Here is a 20,185-nt window from a genome sequence, read left to right on the forward strand (position 1 = left end):
GAGGTGGATGTAATGTGGTTCCATCTTTGTGTGGAGTGGTGAGGTGGATGTCATGTGGTTCCATCGTTGTGTGGTGTGGTGAGGTGGATGTCATGTGGTTCCATCTTTGTGTGGAGTGGTGAGGTGGATACCATGTGGTTCCATCGTTGTGTGGAGTGGTGAGGTGGATACCATGTGGTTCCATCGTTTTGTGGGGGTGAAAAGGCTGAGTGTCTACGACGCTCTCTGGCACCCCTCCACCTCTGGCCGCATGCAGTATTGCATGCCATTGAAGTCAGCCCGGAACAAATTATTTTAGTTTCCATTGACTTCAATGGGGAAACTCGCTTTGATATGCGAGTACTTTGGATTACGAGCATTCTCCATGAACGGATTATGCTCGTAATAAAAGGTTCCACTGGCAGAGGGCTGTGCAAATTAGTAAACCTCTCATAGGACAGCATGCAAAAAAAAAAAAAAAATGGTTACATTTACAGATTTACTTAATATGCATTAAGGAGCTAAGCTATGTTTAAGGGTCTGTGTATACAAAGTGACAGACATCAACTCAGCTACTGTTATGTTTCTATGTGATAAAACTACTGTATCTCACATGATTGAAGCGCCATCTAGTGGCCAATATATTTTTCTCCCCTGGAATGAAACATTCAAAAACAAATACTGCATTTTGACCACTGGATGGCGCTTCAATCATATGAGATAGTTCGATTACCTAGACTCCTTACAACTATTTAGACGCCCTCTAGTTTCACAGAGTGTCAAAAATATATTTTTTTAAAGTTTAGGGCGCCACATTTTGTTTCCTCCCCCCCTCTTGTCAAATATCGGACCCTGTGGGCTAGAGTCCAGAGGTGTTGGTACTTGACCCTTTGGAGGTGTTCTCCATTTTTTTTTTTTGACCCCTTGCCAGCAGGGCCGTCTTAATGGCATCATGGGCCCCTGGGCAAAGTAATGCTCTGGGGCCCCTACAATGGAGACAGTGCAGGTAAACAAGTAGGTAGGAGGTAAGGGGATATCTAGGGTGTAGAGGGGTCAGATTGCTGGGGAGATATCTGGGATGTAAAGGGGCAGCCCGGGCTCAAGGACCAGCTGCTTTGGGGAAAGGGCAGGGGCCCCCCATGCAGCTGGGGCCCCTGGGCAGTGCCCAGGTGTGCCCTCTCATTAGAACAGCCCTGCTTGCCAGATTATAGGGCATGCCTCCATCCACTTACTCCTTGTGAGAAAAATGTAATCCCAATTGATGACTACGAGGAACACTTTCCAACTTCAGATTATTAGATTGTATAGCCAGTTTTGGAGATATTTCATACATCACTGTATATTTAACGCATTCTGGTAATTCTGTCTCGTTGAGTCCTTTATGTGATAGCCAAACCACGAAGAAGGAGGAGTGTTTTGAGCCTTGAAATGCATTGGAGGTTTTAATGAGATCTTATGATGAAACATTAACCACTTAAGACCCGGACCATTATGCAGGTAAAGGACCTGCCCAGTTTTTGCGATTCGGCACTGCGTCGCTTTAACTGACAATTGCGTGGTCATGCGACGTGGCTCCCAAACAAAATTGGCCTTCTTTTTTTCCCACAAATAGAGCTTTCTTTTGGTGGTATTTGATCACCTCTGCGGTTTTTTATTTTTTGCGCTATAAACAAAAATAGAGCGACAATTTTGAAAAAAAAAACAATTATTTTTAATGTTTGCTATAATAAATATCCCCCAAAAATATATATATAAAAAAAAAATTCTCAGTTTAGGCCGATACGTATTCTTCTACATATTTTAGGTAAAAAAAAAAATCGCAATAAGCGTTTAACGATTGGTTTGCGCAAAATTTATAGCGTTTACAAAATAGGGGATAGTTTTATGGCATTTTTTTTTTTTTTTACTACTAATGGCGGCGATCAGCGATTTTCTTCGTGACTGCGACATTATGGCGGACACATCGGACAATTTTGACACATTTTTGGGACCCTTGTCATTTTCACAGCAAAAAATGCATTGTTTACTGTGAAAATTGCACGCGCCCCTAGTGGCCGCTTCGCGAGGTGACGTAGAGCTACGTGCTCTCGTGCAGGGGAGCCGACCTGCCGCCGTATAACTGCGGCGGCTGGTCGGCAAGTAGTTAAGAAGCTAAGACTCCCCCTATTGGTAGGCAAATTAACCAGTTGGACTGGTTTATGAGCCCAGCAGAGGAAGTACAGGATACGATGCACAGGAAGTTAGGGGGATGTGGTGAGATAATAGACAGAGTTGTTGTGGAACACAAAGGAGCAACATGTCTGCTTGAAGTTGGAGGACTTTGGAGAGATTTTGAGTTGGACTCTGAGCAAAGAACCATGAAGAACATTAGCTCTTGATGACTCCTTCATACAGATATGTATTTCATACATATTGTACTTGCTTATTAAGGCCGGAATCACACTAGTGCGGTGCGAATTTCAGCTCTCTTATCTCTGCAGAGAGATAAGAGAAGTGTTCAGCAGATTAGCAACGTTTTAGATGCGAATTTGGAGACCTGGGGGAAGTTACGGGTGAGAGGAGAGTGGGGGAGAAGTGTATTGAGCTGAATGAGAGAAATTCCTGAAGAGAACTGAACACATCTGCGAATCAGCTGCGTACCCATAGAAGATAATGGGCTTGAATTCGCACCGCAATGCCTAAAAGACGCACACGGTTTTACTGCAATGCGCAGTGCGAATGCATCGCACATATGTGAACCAGCCTCATTGAAAACAATGTATTTAGAAATTTTCTGCGTATTGGATGCAGTTTTAGCCGCACTCAATTTGCATAGGTGTGAACCTGGCCTTAATGTTTGTCAGGGAATCTAGTGGACCAGACTGTGTGACTACACAGAGGAGACCAAACATGTAGGTAAGTGAAATAAAAAGGTGTTTATTTACAAGGTGACAAACATGTGAAAACCACCAGCGCGCAATTAACAGCAAATAGTATGTAAAAATCAAGGGGAGATACCGTAATCATAAACAAAGCCAGGCCGAGATCATACACCAGGGGAAGTCAGCAGATGGGTGAGGATGGGAACACAACAGAGCAGGGAGAGGATGGATGGACAGGCTGCGGGGCAGGAATCCAAGGTAAACAGGATCCAAGGAAAACAGGTAACAGGAAGGATAGGTCCAGGATGGGCTTGGGATAGGGATCAGGAGCAGGGTCAGGATTGCAGGCTCAGGGTCAGGATAACAGGCTCAGGGTCCGGATGATTGAAAGATACCAGGGCGAGGTATGCTTGCACTTCGCCGGGTATATATAGAGGTGTGTTAATTAAGTTCAGGTCACACCTGAGCGCAGGAAGGGCCGTATGCTCCATACTGCCAGGGTCCATCCGTTGGTGGAGACCAGTACTGCGTCCCAAGGGTGATATAACACCAGCAGGGAGAAGTTCTCCTGACAGTTTGGAACTGTCAGGAGACACCTGCTGGTGAGACGCAGTACTGCGAGCCAGATAATAAATTTCACCAGCGGATGGAACTTTTCCTGACAATGTTTCACTGCTTAAAGCTGGAGCACATTGATAACGTTTTGAGTTGGACTCTGAGCAAAGAACCATGAAGAAGATTCCATCTTGATGACTGTTTATTAAGAAGTTAAGTATACGTATTGCATACATATTGTACATGCTTATTTTGCTAGAAATTGGCTTGTGCATGTTGTATTGTGTATTCTACAGTTGTATGTGCAGTTTTTCCTGTTTAGTAAAAGCATTATAACACCACAGAGGTCTAAACGTCCTTGACTTCTACCGCAAGAACCTTTACTAGACACCAAAGCAAAACAAATGGGGGCTCGTCCGGGATTTGCGTTAAGCTCATCTGAAGCAGACCTGTTTCCTGTTGTGTGTTCTGTTTTGCTTGTGCTGGGAAAATGCTGTGTATATTGTTTAGGAAGAGTGATGCTGCAAAGGTTTCTGATGATGTGCATCCTTCCAAGAACCTTTCTTAGACACCAAAGCAAAACATGGCGCCCCCAGGGCAGCCGCCCATTTTGCCTTCCCCTTGTCCCGGCCCTCCAGCATCCATTTGATACATAATAAAGAATAACCAACAAACATTATTTTCTCCTTTATGTTTATTTTACAATTTAATATTGAACTTTTCGAGCTAACGGAACCAGCAAACAAGCAGCGACGAATACATTTGATCCTATATACATTATACACCATGGATCATATAGACTCATACAAAGAATATATTTATTTATAAAAGAAAAAAAAAACACTATCAACAAATGAACTTTTCGATGAGGTATCAGATTTCTGCAAAAGGTTGTTAAATTAGGAAACAAATTAAAAATCTTCAAACTGTACAACTGAAATTGTAAATGAATTCACAGCCGGGGCGAACTACACATCCCAGCAGGACTAGCTAACTGCTGTGGCGTTCTGGGAGTTGTAGTTGGTTGTGCTGATTAAAATCTTGTATTTCATTTCCAAGTGGAAGTTTAAAGGAATTGTCCACCTTCTGATGACTTGCTTCTTTTTTCCTTCCTGCAGCTTTTACTAAATCTATTTCTGTTCTTTTATCGTTTCTGTGCTTTTATCTATACATTTCCCTACAGTCTACTTGTGTATATCTGTTGTCCTAAAACAGCCGTTCTCAACTGCCGGGCCGCGGCCTCCCTCATAACGGGCAGGCCCGTCGCTATAAGGCAGGCAAATCAAGCAATTGCTTGGGGCCCCGAGCTGGCCTGGGGCCCCAAGCATGGCCCTTGCTTGCCGCCCTTGTCACGCTTCCTACAGCCGCCTAAGAGCTCTATAGAGAGCCTGCAGCACTGCTGCCTGCCTGCCTCGAGTCGTCACTTCCCCTTCTCTGTGTAGCGTGGCCGAGCAGCTCCTCTTCCTTCCTCCTGTCAGCCCGGACTCCAGCGGGGTACCGCGCGGTACAGGAGATTCAGTTTCCTGTTCCAAGCTGGACTGACAGGAAGTGCACACTGAGTGCTCACTTCCTTTCATTCCGGCCGGGAATTTCCTGCCGCGAGGTACGGACCCAGTAGGGTGGGGGGCCTGGGGGGAGTAAAAAGAACATAGGGAGGAGGGCTTGGGGGGGGTGGAGTAAAAAGAACACAGGGAGGAAGGGCCCGGGAGGAGTAAAAAGAACACAGGGGGAGTAAAAAAAATAGGGGGGGGGGAGTAAAAAAAACATGGGGAGGGGGGAGTAAAAAGAACATAGGGAGGGGGGAGTAAGAAAGATGCCTTAGACCTTAGACTTAAATGGTTTGAGGTTCTATGGTCTTCTGGGGGTCACCATCTCACCAACGGTTTGAAGGACTTTTTTTTGTCTACCTGGGGGTCATTACACCAAATATTTGAGGGGCCGTTCTCCGCTGGGGACAACTATTCCATTTACACCAACGATTTGGGGGTCCATTATCCTCTATGAACCACTATAACCCCAGTGATTTGAGGACCATTATCCACCAGAACCTACTATGACTTCAATGGTTTGAAGTTCTATACTCTTCTGGGGGTCACTATCTCACCAACGTCAATGGTTTAAAGATTTTTATTTTATTTTACCTGAGTTCATTACACAAGTTATTTGAGGGACCAACTTTCCCTTGGGGCCCACTTTTCCACTGACACCATTCTTTTGGGGAACCATTATACCCCAGTGCCCAGTATGACACCAATGATTTAAGAATCTGCTCTTCACTGGGGGCCATTATTTAACACCTATGATTTGAAGGCCTTTTTTTTTCCCGGCAGGGGACTACCCCACTGACACTGACACTATGCTCTCCTGGGGCCCATTATTCCACTGACACCAATAATATGAGGGGCTATTCTCCCTTGGAGTCATGAAAGGTTTTGGAAGAGCATCATGGTAAAAATTGAATACTTTGTCCCCCTCCCCCCACTACTTGTGCCAGTTCTCCTTGCCCTGTCTACCCAAGGTTGGCATGGAGCCTGCACCACTTATGTGTCCAATGGCTCTCTTTCTGGGAGGTGAATGCGCATGCACAGTGTGTTTTTCCTGTTGGCTGTGATTGGCTGGGGCAGAAAGCCCACTGGCTACCATCCATGAGGAATATAGCATGCTATATGGTGCCCCCCTCCACGTGACAACACTGCACCTTGGGCGCCTTTCACTTCTGCCCACCCCTCATCCTAGACCTGTAGTGACTAGCTATGATCCTGAGATCTGACTTCGGCTCTTCAATAATGGAATTTCACAGTTTAGCTTTCCTTAACTTCTCCCCTATTGGGGCCCCCTTTCTGACATTGGCTCCATAGCAGCAGCATGGGGTGCTATGGCTCCTGTTACCCCACTTGCTTCCAATAGGCTTTTAAGGTTTCTGTTACCTCACTGGCTCCCAATAGGCTGCTATGGCTCCTGTTACCCCACTGGCTCCCAATGGGCTGTTATGACTACTGTTACCCCACTGGCTCCCAATAGGCTTCTAAGGCTCCTGTTACCCAACTGGCTCCCAATAGGCTGTTACGACTACTATTACCCCACTGGCTCCCAATAGGCTGCTAAGGTTCCTGTTACCCCACTGGCTCCCAATAGGCTGCTATGACTACTGTTACCCCACTGGCTCCCAATAGGCTGCTATGGCTCCTGTTACCCAACTGGCTCCCAATGGGCTGTTATGACTACTGTTACCCCACTGGCTCCCAATAGGCTGTTACGACTACTATTACCCCACTGGCTCCCAATAGGCTGCTAAGGTTCCTGTTACCCCACTGGCTCCCAACATGCTGCTAGGACTACTGTTACCCCACTGGCGCTCTCTATGCATTTAAAGGGTTAATTTTCTATCATGGATGGAGCAAATCTTCTACCAGGACAAGCAGTACCGGGACAGGGTCGCCCAGTGCCGGGACCAAAACAGGATCCAGAATTGTGCCCCTGTCCTCTACTGTTAATACCCACCGTAGAATGGGTGTACCACCTCAATTTTCTGCCCCCTTGCTTCTCTGCGCCCAGGGCAGCTTCCCCTTCTGAGCCCGAGGCAGCTTCCCCTTCTGCCCACCCCTGAACACAAGCCATCCGAAGGCGGAAATCCTATAAAAAAAAAACATATCAGCAAGGACAACGGTTAGGATGTATTTCTGCACGGTGATAGTGTTCTGTCACTGAATAATAATACAATTCCTATAATACTGGGCAGAGTATGAGCTTTATAAATCTAAATATCATTCCGATACATGAAATTCTTACAACCGTCTTCACAAATCACACACATGGGAAGTGACTAACATACATCCAACTGAGATATACAGATTATACTAGCTGTGTGGACAGATGCTGTCCATATCTAGAGTTATTGCTTATATATACAGACTTCGTCACAGACCGGGCGGCGGGGGAAGGGGGTGAGGGGTCTGTGATGGACAGGTGTGGAGTAAGAAGCATTGTTTGTAGGTAGTCGCTGTGTGTACGCCCGACCTTCGTAGGGTGGACTTCGCTTATAAGGATCATTTCTCATGCAATGTATGATTTGGACTCCATCCTTGTTAAAATGACCTATGTAATGCAGTGAATAGTTTGGTGAAATACCAAGTATGGCCACTAGATGGAGCTAAGGATCATTGGTAAGCGGCTCCATCTACTGATCGTATTGCAGTACTTCCCCAAACCATGAATGAACAACATTCGAGGCAAATAGAAGAACAATTAGATTTTTCTTCATTCGTATGGAAAAAAATGTACCAGCATTTTTTGCTAGACGAATGGGGCACTATTCCTCCCAATCACACCAATTTATGGGGCATAATTTCTCCCACTGACCTTACAAAATTGTTCCCAATGACACCAATGATGGGGGAAAATTCCTTCCATTAACCCCAATGATGGAGCACTATTCATCTCAATGAAACCAATTACGGGGCACTATTTCTCCCACTGACACCAATGACGGGGGAATATTCTTCCCAAAGATACCAACAATCGGCCACTATTCCTCCCACTGACACCAACGATGGGGTATAATTCCTCCCACTGACCTCAAAAAGGGGGGGGGGGGAATCCAAATTACACCAACGATGGGGCAAAATTCCTTCCGCTAACACCAATCACAGGGCACTATTCATCCCAATGACACCAGTGACGGGGCCCTATTCCTCCCACTGACACCAATGGTGGGACACATTTTCTGCCAATGACACCATCGATAGGGACTATTCCTCCAAATGACACCACAATGGAGCTTTATTCCTCCTACTGACACCAACAATGGGGCACAATATCTCCCACTGACACCAATGACAGGTTACTATTCTGCACAATGACACCAATGATGGGACACATTTTCTCCCGCTGACAATTGCTCCCACTTATGCCAAGGCATTTTCTACTCTTTAGTATTGCTACTAGTAATTCTTCTTTATCACGCTTATCAGACCTTCCGAAACGCGTCGCCCCGCTCGTTGTAAGCAGTTGAACAATAAAGACTTTGGACTCCTCAGGTTTTTTGTTTTGTTTTTTTCATTTGGCGATCTCGTTGACCGTTTCCCTTTTTATGTCCAATATCCTTTTGAATCTATTTCTAATCTTTTGAATTTTTAGGAAGGCATTTAGAAGGCGGAGCAGTAAGACGCAGCCACTGTGCAGCACTACTAAGCGCAAAAAGCACAGCACACGGATTTATAAGGCAGTTTTGGCCACGATCCTCCTCCCTCCTCCCCTGGATGTATAAAATGACAATGTACAAAAAAAGCAACACAATTTATAAAACACTGACACAGACCGATACAATTATATACATTTCGCTGATCACACCAAAAAAAAACAAACAACAAAAATTGATTGGCTGGTTCGACTACCAGGGTCACAAAAGTTACACTATTTGGGCGCTATCGTGCAACTGCTGGCAAAGTAAAACCACCTATTCATGGAGTGAGTATGGCTTGGCAGGTAGATAGAGGTGACCTGTGTCCAATCTACATGCCAACAGGAGGGGTCCCAGCTGTGCCCAATCTACATGCCAACGAGAGGGGTCCCAGCTGTGTCCAAGTCTACATGCCAACGAGAGGGGTCCCAGCTGTGTCCAAGTCTACATGCCAACGGGAGGGGTTCCAGCTGTGCCCAATCTACATGCCAACGAGGGGTCCAAGCACCCATTTGACCCAGATCTAATATACATGGGCCCCTAAATCCCAGAAGTCCCTTGTGCAGCAAAAAAAAATGGCATGTCCACCCCATTGGCAGTCATACACCTTGCCCCCTTTTGTATTTTCTGAGACACCTTTAATAAGATGTAAATATGGGCCATTGGGGTATAGGGATGGGCAACCACAAAACACTTCCAAAAACCGACCAGCCGATTTATCTCAAAGTGTGACTTCTGATCCCTCCCTTCTGCACAGTTCTTGATAAAGAGACCCTGTCCTGACGATTTAAGCTCACTACAGCAGTGAGAAGTACCAAAAATGAATTCACTGAGCCAGTGGTGGAAAGTGTGACCCTTGCAACCCTGGTAGTTACACCACTGGCTCATTGAGTTCATTTTTGGGATTTACCAAGGAAACTACCAGAGTCACAAATGTCACACTATTTGGGCCCTACTGTGCAACTGCTGGAAAAGTAAAACCACCTATTCATAGTATGGCTTGGCAGGTAGATAGAAGTGACCTGTGTCCAAGTCTACATGCCAACAAGAGGGGTCCCAGCTGTGTTCAAGTCTACATTCCAACGAGATGGGTCCCAGCTGTGCCTAATCTAGGACCCTGGTAGTTACACCACTGGCTCATTGAATTCATTTTTGGAAATCACCAGGGAACTACCAGAGTCACAAAGGTAGCACGTGTTACTGGGCTCTGGCCCCTTAAGATGGTCAGAAAGGGGGCCCGCAGCAGAACATGTGAAAGGGTAATGCTGCAGGACCATAATAAAGGGCCCTGCAATTGGAGTAAGGAATCCCGAGATCAGTGGGAAGGGCCTAGGACCAATGGAAAGGGCCTTGGACCAGTGAGAAGGGACCCGGGACCAGTGGTAAAGGCCCCAGGACCGGTAGCAAGGGCCCTGGGACTGATAAAAAGGTCCCCAGGATGGGGCCAGGGGTGGACCCTTCATGGTTTCTTTCACAGGGGCCCTGAAGGTTCTAGTTATGCCTCTGCACAGAGCCTCCATTTTATGTTCTTCAAAAAGTTCCTCTTTGCCCAGTTTCAGCCGCCATTTTACTGCTGCAGAGATTGACACTTCCGAGAGTGTCGGATCGCGTAGACTCGCTCTTTTAGCTAGATTCAAGTAGAGTTAGGTCGGCGTATCAGTAGATATGCCGACCTAACTCAGAATCTGCGCCGACCTATGTTTAAGTGTATTCTCAAACAGAGATACATTTAAACATATCTAAGATACGACGGCTTGCGCCGTCCTATCTTAAGTTGCAATATTTAGGCTGGCTGCTAGGTGGCGCTTCCATTGCGGTCGGCGTAGAATATGTAAATCAGTAGATACGCCTATTCATGAACGTACGCCCGGCCGCCGCAGTACATTTACGCCGTTTACGTAACGCATTAGCAGGCCTAAAGTTATTCCATCAAATAGTTGGAATAGTAATGTTAAAGTATGGCCGCCGTTCCCGCTTCGAAATTCGAAATTGTTACGTCGTTTGCGTAAGTCGTCCGCGAATAGGGATTTACGTCGTTTACGTCCACGTCGAAATCAATAGGCCCGTGCGGCAGACTTAGCCGCAATGCACACTGGGAAATGTAGGCGCGCGGCACAAAAAAACGGCAATCACATCGGGTCAAGCCTCATTATCATAAAACACGCCCCCTCAGACAAATTTGAATTAGACGCCCTTACGCCCGCCCGCTTTAGGCTACGCCGCCGTAACTTAGCAGGCAAGTACTTTGAGAATCAAGTACTTGCCTCGCTAACTTACGGCGGCGTAGCCTAAACACGCTAAGCTAGATGATGCAAGATGGTGGCACCCAACGGTAAATGTTTTGGTGAACCATGGATGGAGCCAACTTTCCAAACCAACACAAGTCTACAGGCGTGTGGGCTGATCATAGAGAGTAAACAAAGGAAGCAAGACTAAATCTACTGGGTGCGGGGCCACCTTAAATTGCTGCTTTCACATTGGTTAAAGGCGTTGCTCTGCATAGAACACAAACCTAGATTAATGCCCAGGTAATTGATATACAGCTTGATAACTGAGTTCCCTTATATAGCCTATAGCTTAACCAGCTGACTAGTACAGTTTGTCTCCATACTGAAGGCCTGTCAAAGGCGAGAAAAGTGCAAACAGTGAAAATCGGGGACATTTATAAAACTGCTGATTCTAAATTTAGCAAGAAGTACTAATTCTTATTTTTATTTAATTTTATCCTGCATCAGTTTTATAAGTGTCCCCCCCCCCCCTTGTGTAGAGATAAGGGGGTGATCCGTGATTAAAGTGGATTTCCAGGAAGAACAGAGGGAATCCAACTGCGGGAGAGAGAACGGCAAGGATGAAATGTCACCGATAGCAACATCTACTGGTCAAATCTGGTATTGCAGCCTGACCTGGAAGTATTTCTTAAGCCTCATACACAGGATCAGACTTCCAACTAACTTTTCCGTGGATTTTAGTCCAAATGGCGTTGGCTGTGAACTTGTTCTGCATACGCACGGCACAACATTTTCAGCCAACATTCACCAAACCACGTGGTTTTTCAGCTCTTTGCCACCACCCTTTGGGCAACTCCTGCCATTGTTGGCTGATGTTTAACCACTTCAGCCCCGGACCATTTGGCTGGCCAAAGACCAGGCCATTTTTTGCGATTCGGCGCTGCGTCGCTTTAACTGACAATTGCGCGGCCGTGCGACGTGGCTCCCAAACAAAATTGGCGTCCTTTTTTCCCCACAAATAGAGCTTTCTTTTGGTGGTATTTGATCACCTCTGCGGTTTTTATTTTTTGCGCTATAAACAAAAATAGAGCGACAATTTCGAAAAATATTCTATATTTTTAACTTTTTGCTATAATAAATATCCCCCAAAAAGATATAAAAAAAAACATTGGGCTAGATTCAGGAAGGGGGATGTAATTTTGTGCGGGCGTAGCGTATCCTATTTACGCTACGCCTCCGCAACTTAGACGGGCAAATGCAGTATTCACAAAGCACTTGCTCCGTAAGTTGCGGCGGCGTAGCGTGAATCAGCCGGCGTAAGCGCGCCAAATTCAAATTGAGAAGAGGTGGGCGTGTTTTATGTAAATAAAACATGACCCCACGTAAATGACGTCTTTAACGAACGGTGCACATGCGCCGTTCGTGAAAGAATCCCAGTGCGCATGCTCGAAATTCCGCCGCAAATCGTCAATGCTTTCGACGTGGACGTAATTTACGCAAAGCCCTATTCGCGAACGAATTACGCAAACGACATAAAAAATTAAAAATTTGACGTGGGAACGACGTCCATACTTAACATTGCGTACGCCTCATAGAAGCAGGAGTAACGTTACACCGGAAAAAGCCTTACGCAAACGACGTAAAAAAATGTGCCGTGCGTACGTACGTTTGTGATTTGGCGTATCTATCTTATTAGCATATTCCTTGCGTAAATCGACGGAAGCGCCACCTAGCGGCCAGCGTAAAATTGCAACTAAGATACGATGGCGTAAGAGACTTACGCCGGTCGCATCTTAGTCAAATCTATGCGTAACTGATTCTAAGAATCAGGCGCATAGATACGACGCCGCAAATCAGAGATACGACGGCGTATTTGGAGATACTTCGTCGTATCTCCTTACTGAATCTAGCCCATTATTTTTTCCTCTGTTTAGGACACATCGGACACTTTTGACACAATTTTGGGACCATTGTCATTTATACAGCGATCAGCGCTATAAAAATGCACTGGTTACTGTAAAAACTGACACTGGCAGTGAAGGGGTTAACCTGTAGGGGGCGCTGAAGGGGGTTAAGTGTGACCTAGGGAGTGCTTTTAACTGTTAGGGGGGCGTGGTTTGCCGTGACACGTCACTGATCATCGTTCCCTATGACAGGGAACAGACGATCGGTGACATGTCACTAGGAAGAACGGGGAGATGTTGTGTTTACACTGACATCTCCCCGTTCTTCAGCTCTGTGACCTGATCGCGGGACACCGGCGGACATCGAGTCCACGGGTCCCGTGGGCACGGTCATGGAGCTGGCGACAGGGTGCGCACGCGACCACGCGGCCTGCAAAATAAAGGGGACCTCTATATATACGACCATTTGCGCAAGCTGTGAAATTCTGTCAATGTAAATAGTGGTGCGGCGGTCAGCAAGTGGTTAACATTGGTTCTGAGCATGCGTGTTTGTACATCGGATTTTAGTTGGACCAACTTGCGTACACACGATCGGAAAAACCGACGTAACAGATTTATTGCCCAACAGTTGGTGAGCATGGACAGCCAACTTTCGTTGCCGTTAATTCAGCCAACAATTGTCTGATGGAGCATACACACGGTCGGATTATCCGACACAACGCGTCAGTCAGAAAATGATGGCCATAAAGTTGGATCGTGTGTATGAGGCTTAAAGTGGATGTAAACCCAAAAAATTGTATTATTTTTTTTTGATGTCACAATGTAGAGAATACGATTTCCTATCATCTGTGCCCAGTCTTGCCACACAGAGTTAATCCAGCTCTGAGCGATCCTCTTTTTATTGTTCAGTGAAATAAAACAGACTTCCAGATAAAGACCAAAGTCCTTGCTTGAGTGACAGGTTATTTACATATCTCATGCACTAGCTTGCAGACATGCACAGCTTCTTGTCTATGTATATTTTGATGGCTGTTTACACTGAACTGTGGATCACCCCATATTTTGAAAACATTTAATCAAAACACAGGAGAGACAGCCAATCCTGGGAGAGCTGGACAGGAGAGGAGGAGAGGGGAGGGGGATGTGAATTGTGTACTTTACAGAAGCTGTGCATGTCTGCAAGCTAGTGCACGAGACATGTAAATAACCCGTCACTCAAGCAAGGACTTTGGTCTGATCTGTGTGGCAAGACTGGGCACAGATGATAGGAAATCGTATACATTGTGACGTGGATTTCAGTCCTCCCAGCTCTCGGGAACAACAGAATAATGGGAGTCTAAAGGCCCATACATACATACATACAATAGGACTTTTTCACAACAAACCTCCGACGGACCTGTTTGATCGGACAATCCGACCGTGTGTACGCTCCATCGGACAAACTTTTCCACTTTTTATCGGACAAAAGTTCGCTGTGAGAAAAGACAAACTTTCCGGCAACAAATGTCCTACGTCGGCCAATCCGATCGTGTGTAGACAAGTCCTTCGGACTTAAGTCCAAAGTACAAACACGCATGCTCAGAACCAATGCTAAAGATCAGGAAATAAATAGCAGAAGTTGCCCACAGGGTGGCGGTAAAGAGCTGAAAAACCACTTAGTACATCTATTACGTCACTACGTTCTTGTTTGTTGGCTGAAAAAGTCCTGCCGTGTGTCTGCATACCAAGTTCACGGCCATTCGGAGCAAAATCCACGGAAAAGTCAGTTGGAAGTCCGATCGTGTGTATGAGGCTTAAGGCAAACTCTTTGTTTTGTTTTTTTTGCAGTTGGATTTCAGTCCTCCAAGCTCTCGGAAACAACAGAATAACGGGAGTCTGTTACCTCCCGAGTTTACAGAAGACAAAGCCCATGGTGCTACACAGAGAAGTACAGTTTCCAAGTTCTTCTTGAAGCAACCTGAACCTGAACGACCCTCTTACTTAAAAAAAAATAAAAAATCAATCTTCCCTCCTTTCTTCCAATGGTTTAACAAGTCAATAGAACTAAGAGAGAGAAATTGTTACTGTGACACAACTCAGAGGAGAGCAGCCAATGAGGGTCACCTTGTCTTCTCATAGGTTGGACATGGCAGTGAATTGCTGTCCCTGAAATGTGACATCACAAGGATCTCTAAACTTCTCCAAAATACCCCTTGTGCTCCAGCTTATCATTATGCCAAAACCAGAATTTCCAGGGAGCCTCAACATCCTTACTGAACATCAGTGGCGTAGCGTGGGGGGGTGCGAGGGGAGCCACCGCCCTGGGCGCAAAATTTAGAGGGGCTCTGTCACGAGTGTGAAGAGGAGGGAGCGCCAACAACAGGTGGGACATAGGAACATAGGCATGACGTCACCACGCCAGGCTTTACCAGTCATTATCAAGCACGCTCTCCTCTTCCCTACAGCCACCGCTGTCTCATATGGTGGATCATGTGACCAGACTGGAGATAGCTGAAAATAGGTAAGTCCATGGGTCAGGGGGGGGGGGGGGGGGCAAATTACTTGTCTCGCCCCAGGCGCTGACAACCCACGCTACGCCACTGCTGAACATAGACATCCCCGTTTAATGCCATAATTAGTTCTGGCTTCGAACCCCTGGACCTATAGGACCTAAGAGGGGTTGTGTGTCCAGAAATATCTCATACTATGTACACTTTTTATTGAGGACCATGACTTTTGGTTGCTCAAAATAATATCAGCTGGTACTCTGTGAAGGTTCTGAAGCATGCTTCCCTAAATTCGCCATGGGCCGTTGTGATGATGGGCTGCTTACACTGCCCTATCTGTTCATTTACACCAGTGGTCTCCAAACTGTGGCATGGAGTGCCAGACGTGGCCCTTGTTTGTCTTTATCTGGCACTTAGGGCACCATTACACCAACAGATACCAATGATGAGGGGGAGAAATCCCCCGCAGGAGCTGACAGGATACTCTCAGGAGAGCCTGTGTCCACTCGGCGGCGACCCGAGAAAGATGCGGGGCACCCGCTACATATAGGAACACAAATGTGTTTTAATTGGGGGGGGGCACATGGTGGGGCACAGCATAATTTTGGGGGAGTCAGGGCCCCCTCTGGCCCCCCCTTAGTGACGCCATTGATGATGAGGCACCATTCCCTCTACTCACACCATCAATGGGGCAATACTCTTCTCATTGAAATCAACAATGGGGCACTATTCCACCTATTAAACCAATGATGGGACACTGATGCCAGGGTATATTCTACTCCCTCTGGCCCCCTAAAGCCTAAAGGACAGTAAATTGGCGCTTTGCTTAGGAATTTTGGAGAACCCTGATTTACACCATCCCTCCAAGGTAGACACTTGGGGGCAGATCCACAAACAGAGTACGCCGGCGTATCTACTGATACGCCGGCGTACTTGCAAATTACCCGCGTCGTATCTTTGGTTTGAATCCTCAAACCAAGATACGACGGCATCTGGGTTAGATTCGACAGGTATACGTCCTCGTACGCCTTTCGGATCTAAGATGCAATACTTCGGCGTCCGCTGGGTGGCGTTCACGTCGTTTTCCGCGTCGGGTATGCAAATTAGCTATTTCCGGCGATCCACGAACATGCGCGCGGCCGTCGCATTCTCTTACGTCGTCTCTAGTCGGCTTTTTCCGGTGTATAGTTAAAGCTGCTATTTCGTCGCGTATAGTTAGACTTGCCATGTTAAGTATGGCCGCCGTTCCCGCGTCGAAATTTGATTTTTTTTTTTTTGCGTAAGTCGTCTGTGAATCGGGATGGACGTAATTCACGTCTAAGTTAAAAAAAATGACGTCGTTGCGACGTCATTTAGCGCAATGCACGGCGGGAAATTTAGAAACGGAGCATGCGCAGTTCATTCGGCGCGGGGACGCGCTTCATTTAAATGAAACACGCCCCCCTAATCGCCAATTTGAATTCCGCCGCCAGAGATACACTACGCCGCCGTAACTTACGGCGCAAAATCTTTAAGGATTCGAAAATTACGCCAGGTAGGGTACGGCGGCGTAGCGTATCTCTGATACGCTGCGCCGATCTATTTCTATGTGGATCTGGCCCTTGAACGTCAAGATTATTGAAAGAACTTGGCCCCATGCACAGGTTACCTAATGCACTTTATGAACAAACCAGAACCAGATTTTGATCTGGGGTGGTCAAGTTGGCCAGGGCTTGGCCTGATAGGTAGGCAGTAAAGGTGGCAATCTTGGATGCTTCAGCAAGGTCCAAAAAGGGCATCATATACCCCTCTTCAACCAGCTGGTCGTTATACCAAAACCTCAACTTATGCAGTTCACAGCTCATGGGGGAACGGGTGGACTTTGGCTTTTCACCTTGGGACCTTGTCCCGGTACTGAGGGTGGCTTTGTTATTACAATGGACTGGAAATACTACATAATTCCATGAAGCATGAGAGGCACTGCCCCCAACTCCCCGGTGAACCCAACTCTGGTCTAGACTTTACATCAAAATTAGCTCTATAAACCGTTTGGTATATAATGGACTGTGCCCAACTCTACAGATATGGCATCCAAGTCATCCAGATTATTGAAAGACCTTGGCCCCATGCACAGGTTCCGGATGGACTTTATGAACAAACCAGAACCAGATTTTGATCTGGGGTGGTCAAGTTGGCCAGGGCTGGGCTTGATAGGTAGGCAGTAAAGGTGGCAATCTTGGATGCTTCAGCAAGGTCCAAAAAGGGCATCATATACCCCTCATAAATTAGCTGGTCGTTATACCCAAAACCTCAACTTATGCCATGGGTGCTCAACCTGTGGCCCCTCCAGCTGTTGCAGAACTACAAGTCCCATGAGACATTGCAAGTCTGATAGGCACAAGCATGACTCCAAAAGGCATTGGCATGGTAGGACTTGTAGTTTCGCACAGCTGGAGGGCCACAGGTTGAGCTCATGGGGGGGGGGAACGGGTGGACGTTGGCTTTTCACCTTGGGACCTTGTTGGCATCTAAGTCATCCAAGATTATTGAAAGAACTTGGCCCCATGCACAGGTTACCTAATGCACTTTATGAACAAACCAGAACCAGATTTTGATCTGGGGTGGTCAAGTTGGCCAGGGCTTGGCTTGATAGGTAGGCAGTAAAGGTGGCAATCTTGAATGCTTCAGCACGGTCCAAAAAGGGCATCATATACCCCTCCTCAACCAGCTGGTCGTTTTACCAAAACCTCAACTTATGCAGTTCACAGCTCATGGGGGGGGAACGGGTGGACGTTGGCTTTTCACCTTGGGACCTTGTCCCGGTACTGAGGGTGGCTTTGCTATTACAATGGATTGGAAATACAACATAGTTCCATGAAGCATGAGAGGCACTGCCCCCAACTCCCCGGTGAAGCCAGCTCTGGTCTAGACTTCACATCAAAATTAGCTCTATAAACCGGTTGGTATAGAACACACTGTGCCCAACTCTACAGATACGGGATCCAAGTCAAGGAAGCCTACATTAGACCGATGGGCTCCATAAGACCGGTAAGTTCCGGCACCTTCCAGCCACGTATATCGTCTTTGTAATATAAGCACAACAGCTGCATGACTGCAGAACGCCATGAAGAAGAGTCTATGTGGTAGCAGCATTGATCGGTTAGTTGAACTACATTCGACAGCCGGCACGGCACGGCACCGGACAGTCCGGTTAGTTCAAGGATGGAAAATAAAATGTATTCAGAAGCCAGTCAGCACTCGAGACGCGTCCTTAAGTGTCCCAGAAACACGAGCTTCCAATTGGCAATAGAACGTTCCAAAAAAGTTAGTCACATCTTGCGCCTGGCTCCTGAGGTTCGCCATCAGTCACGACTTGTGTTTAGCCTACCAGGTCTTTTGCGTTATGGTTTTCTGACGTCGTTTTAGCGTGTTGATTGTTTATTTTTTTTACGTTATCCTAGTGAGCTGCCGTAAGGGTGAGCGCGACTTTTCGGTTATGCCCTCCGGGAGAGAAAAAGCAACCTGCGGATCCGGTGGAAGGTGCTTGTCTGCCCCCCGGTGGACAGCTAATGGAACGGCAGCGCCTCCAAAAAACGGCCAAGTTGATCTCATCTCTCTCTCTATTGATTGTCCGTGGTAGAGAGTCAGGATATTCCACAGATGCATTTCTCCTCCTCCCCCGGGGGAAAACGGTTTCTTTGCCAGAGCCGGACTTCATTTTTTTTCTTTGTGTAACTACAAAATCTGTGTTTCTGAGGAAAGAAAAAGAGAGGGTTCAAGAAAATACGAATGGAGGTTTCATTAGCATTAGACTTACATAGGTAGAATCAGGTAGAGTGGAATAACTTTAGGGCGGCGTAGCCTAGCCAGTTTAGGCTACACCGCCGTAAATTAACTAGGCTAGTAGTGATTTTCAATCTACTTACCTGCTAATCTACGGCGGCGTAGCCTCAAACGAGCGGGCGTAAGGGCGCCTAATTCAAATGACTTGGAGGGGGGCGTGTTGTATGGTAATGAGGCTTGACCTCACGTTTTTTGACGTTTTTTGCTACTGCGCATGCGCCGGGCGACTACATTTCCCAGTGCGCATTGCGGCTAAGTACGCCGTACGGGCCTATTGATTTCGACGTGGACGTAAACGACGTAACTCCCGATTCGCGGACGACTTACGCAAACAACGTAAAAAAATTGAACCTCGCGGCGGGAACGGCGGCCATACTTTAACATTGTTATTCCACCTCATAGGTGGAATAACTTTAGGCCGCCTAAGGCCTTACGGAAACGACGTAATTCGACTGCGGCGGGCTCGCGTACATTCGGGAATCGGCGTAAAAGCTCATTTACATAATCTATGCCGGCCGCAATGAAAGCGCCATCTAGCGGCCAGCAGAAAAATTGCAAGCTAAGATAGAACGGCGCAAGCCGGCCTATCTTAGCTTTGTTAAGCGTATCTCTGTTTGAGAATACGCTTAAACAAACGCCGGCGTAGATTCAGAGTTAGGCCGGCTTATCTGGAGATAAGCCGGCCTAACTCTTGGTGAATCTACCTAAAAGTGACTTAAAGCATTTAAGTCACTTAAAATATTAGATCTAAAGTGACTTAAAGGGCCAGATTCACAAAGGTTAGCGGATCTTTAGATGTGTTTTAAGATCCGCCCTCGCAAGTTTGAGAGGCAAGTGGCTAATTCACAAACCACTGAGATCGGCGTGCGCACACGTCATGACGTCACGCGATTTGCGGCGGAGAGGACGACAGTGGTCGGGGCCCTTCCGGCTTTCCGGGACGCCGAGGGAGCCTCACATGGTCTCCGTTCTGGGGACCGTAACGCCGCCTCTTTCGGCGGGTGGGGGGAGCTACAAGCCTGCGCTGGATCACCCGGATTGCCACTTTTAGGGCACTATTTAATGTCTGGCCTCTGGGGAATGTACACCATATCCCACACCAGGATGGATGCTATTGCATCCACACCGTTTTGGCATTCCACCTTTGCCTGCTCTGCAATATCTGCCGTCA

At 46.8% G+C, this 20,185-nt stretch overlaps 1 protein-coding gene across 2 annotated transcripts in view; it reads right to left on the reverse strand.

The window, feature by feature from the left end:
• Nucleotides 1-18,897: 18,897 nt before the first annotated feature.
• Nucleotides 18,898-20,185, reverse strand: part of IL11RA (interleukin 11 receptor subunit alpha) — a 193,672-nt gene continuing 192,384 nt past the window's right edge. For both annotated transcript variants that reach the window (XM_040335627.1, XM_040335626.1), the window contains exon 12: nucleotides 18,898-18,923. In XM_040335627.1, coding sequence (XP_040191561.1) covers nucleotides 18,907-18,923 — 17 coding nt within the window. In that variant the 3' untranslated portion in view covers nucleotides 18,898-18,906. The remainder of the gene's footprint in view (nucleotides 18,924-20,185) is intronic.

The sequence above is a fragment of the Rana temporaria genome, chromosome 1 (assembly GCF_905171775.1).
Source record: "Rana temporaria chromosome 1, aRanTem1.1, whole genome shotgun sequence".
Taxonomy (NCBI): Eukaryota; Metazoa; Chordata; class Amphibia; order Anura; family Ranidae; genus Rana; species Rana temporaria.